At 64.6% G+C, this 1724-nt stretch overlaps 1 protein-coding gene across 1 annotated transcript in view; it reads left to right on the plus strand.

Moving 5' to 3' along the window:
- Positions 1–1724, plus strand: part of KCNQ4 (potassium voltage-gated channel subfamily Q member 4) — a 23609-nt gene that overhangs the window by 19038 nt on the left and 2847 nt on the right. The window contains exons 10-11 of the mRNA XM_031063040.1: positions 154–198; positions 1595–1724. The exon at positions 1595–1724 is cut by the window's right edge and continues 4 nt beyond it. Coding sequence (XP_030918900.1) covers positions 154–198; positions 1595–1724 — 175 coding nt within the window. The remainder of the gene's footprint in view (positions 1–153; positions 199–1594) is intronic.

The raw sequence follows: 1724 nt of genomic DNA on the forward strand, positions 1-1724 counted from the left end.
CAGGGGAAGCCACCGAACCCCCCTCGGGGGTCTGAGCCCGCCCATCTCCCCCCGCCAGCATCGCCTCTCATAACATCTCATCTTCTCTCTCTCCTCCCTCTCCCTCTCACCTTCCTCCTCCTCCTCCTCTCCATCCCTCCGCCCTCCCTCAAGCTGGAATGAGGAGGACGCGCAGCCCCACAGGTGTTTACGGCTCAGGTAACGCTCGCCCCCGGCCGCGGGCAGCCCCCACCGCGGTCCCTCTGCTCGGGGACTGTCCCCAAACCCTTCTGACGGCGCCCAGGTGTTTATGCAGGACCTACACAAGCATCCTGCCCTCGCAGCGGTGGCACCAGCGGTGGCACCGCGGGGACAGGCGGGGGGGGGGCCCCGGGGGGGCTTTCTTCCTGTGTCTCTGCCCTGCCCCTCCAGCCCCATCTTTAGTGGTAAGAGGAGGCTCTTGCAGACGTGGGGCACGTGGAGAAGGAGGTACCGTGTGCTGCTGAGAGCCTCGGGATGCACGGGTGCACCCTCGGGATGCACGGATGCACCCCCTGCCTGCGTGCCTGCGGCATGGACGGCGCTGGGACCGAGGCACAGGGGTTGGAGGCTGGACTGGGGGGCCCTCTGAGGGCGGGGAGGTTGTGCATGGCCTGGGCTGAGCTGTGCCGCTGTCCCTCACTGCCTCAGTTTCCCCGTTGTAATGTGGATGAGAACGGGATGGTGGCAACTATCTCTTGGATAAATCCCATAAATCCCAGCTGTGTGCTGCAGGCTGATTGCTGGGACACAGCCCTTCCCAGCCTGGGAATGTGTGGGATGTGTGGCAGGTCCCCCTGCCAGCACGGGGAAGGGCTGTGAGTCCTGTGCCCTGCCAGGACCCTGCCTGTTTCCCTGCCTGAATCCCTGCCTGTATCCCTGCCAGAACCTTGCCTGTATCCCTGCCTTGCCCTGCCTGTATCCCTGCCAGGACCTTGCCTGTATCCCTGCCTTGCCCTGCCTGAATCCCTGCCTGTATCCCTGCCTGAGGAAATCCAGGAACGTCCCCAAACACCCGGGTTTCGCGGATCCTGTCCTGCAGAGGGTGTGGGATTCACTCCGTGCCCTCCCCACCTTTAGGGTCCTTCCCTGTGCGTCCCCTTGAGCTGCATTTGGGGTCTCTCATCGTGTAAAATCTGGGGGTTTCGAGTAGGTCCTGCATAAACAATGCCTGGTGTTTCCCCCCAGCCCGAAATTGCAGCTGGGTTTGGGAGCAGAACTCGCGGTAGGGCAGGAGCAGAGCCTGGAGGAGGAGGAGGAGGAGGATGAAGCAGTTTGCCCGGGTTTGGAGGGATGGAGCAGAGCTCTGCTCAGCTCCGTGGTGGCTCTGCCGCGTGTCCCCTGCTGCTACGCCCATCTGTCCCCTCTCTGCCTGTCTGTCACCTCCTTTCTCTGCTCTTGGGACCCAAAAAAAGGGATTTAAAGAACAACCCCAGACCTGCCCCTGCAGGAACCACCTAGCTCCTGGCGCCCATCACCTGCCGGGGGCTCTCTGCGAGCTCACCACGGCCACCCCCACCTCAGACAGGGTCGCTGTCCCTGTCCCCACGGCCCTGACGCCGCTGTCCCCGCGCAGCAACAAGATGGGCATCAAGGAGCGGATCCGGCTGAGCAGCTCGCAGCGCCAGGGCGGCCGCGGCCGGCAGCAGCAGCAGCACCTGGGGCCACCCCCGCACCGCTCCCCCAGCCCCCCGGACACCCCCGAA

Source organism: Geospiza fortis, unplaced genomic scaffold (assembly GCF_000277835.1).
Source record: "Geospiza fortis unplaced genomic scaffold, GeoFor_1.0 scaffold289, whole genome shotgun sequence".
In the NCBI taxonomy this organism is placed as follows: domain Eukaryota; kingdom Metazoa; phylum Chordata; class Aves; order Passeriformes; family Thraupidae; genus Geospiza; species Geospiza fortis.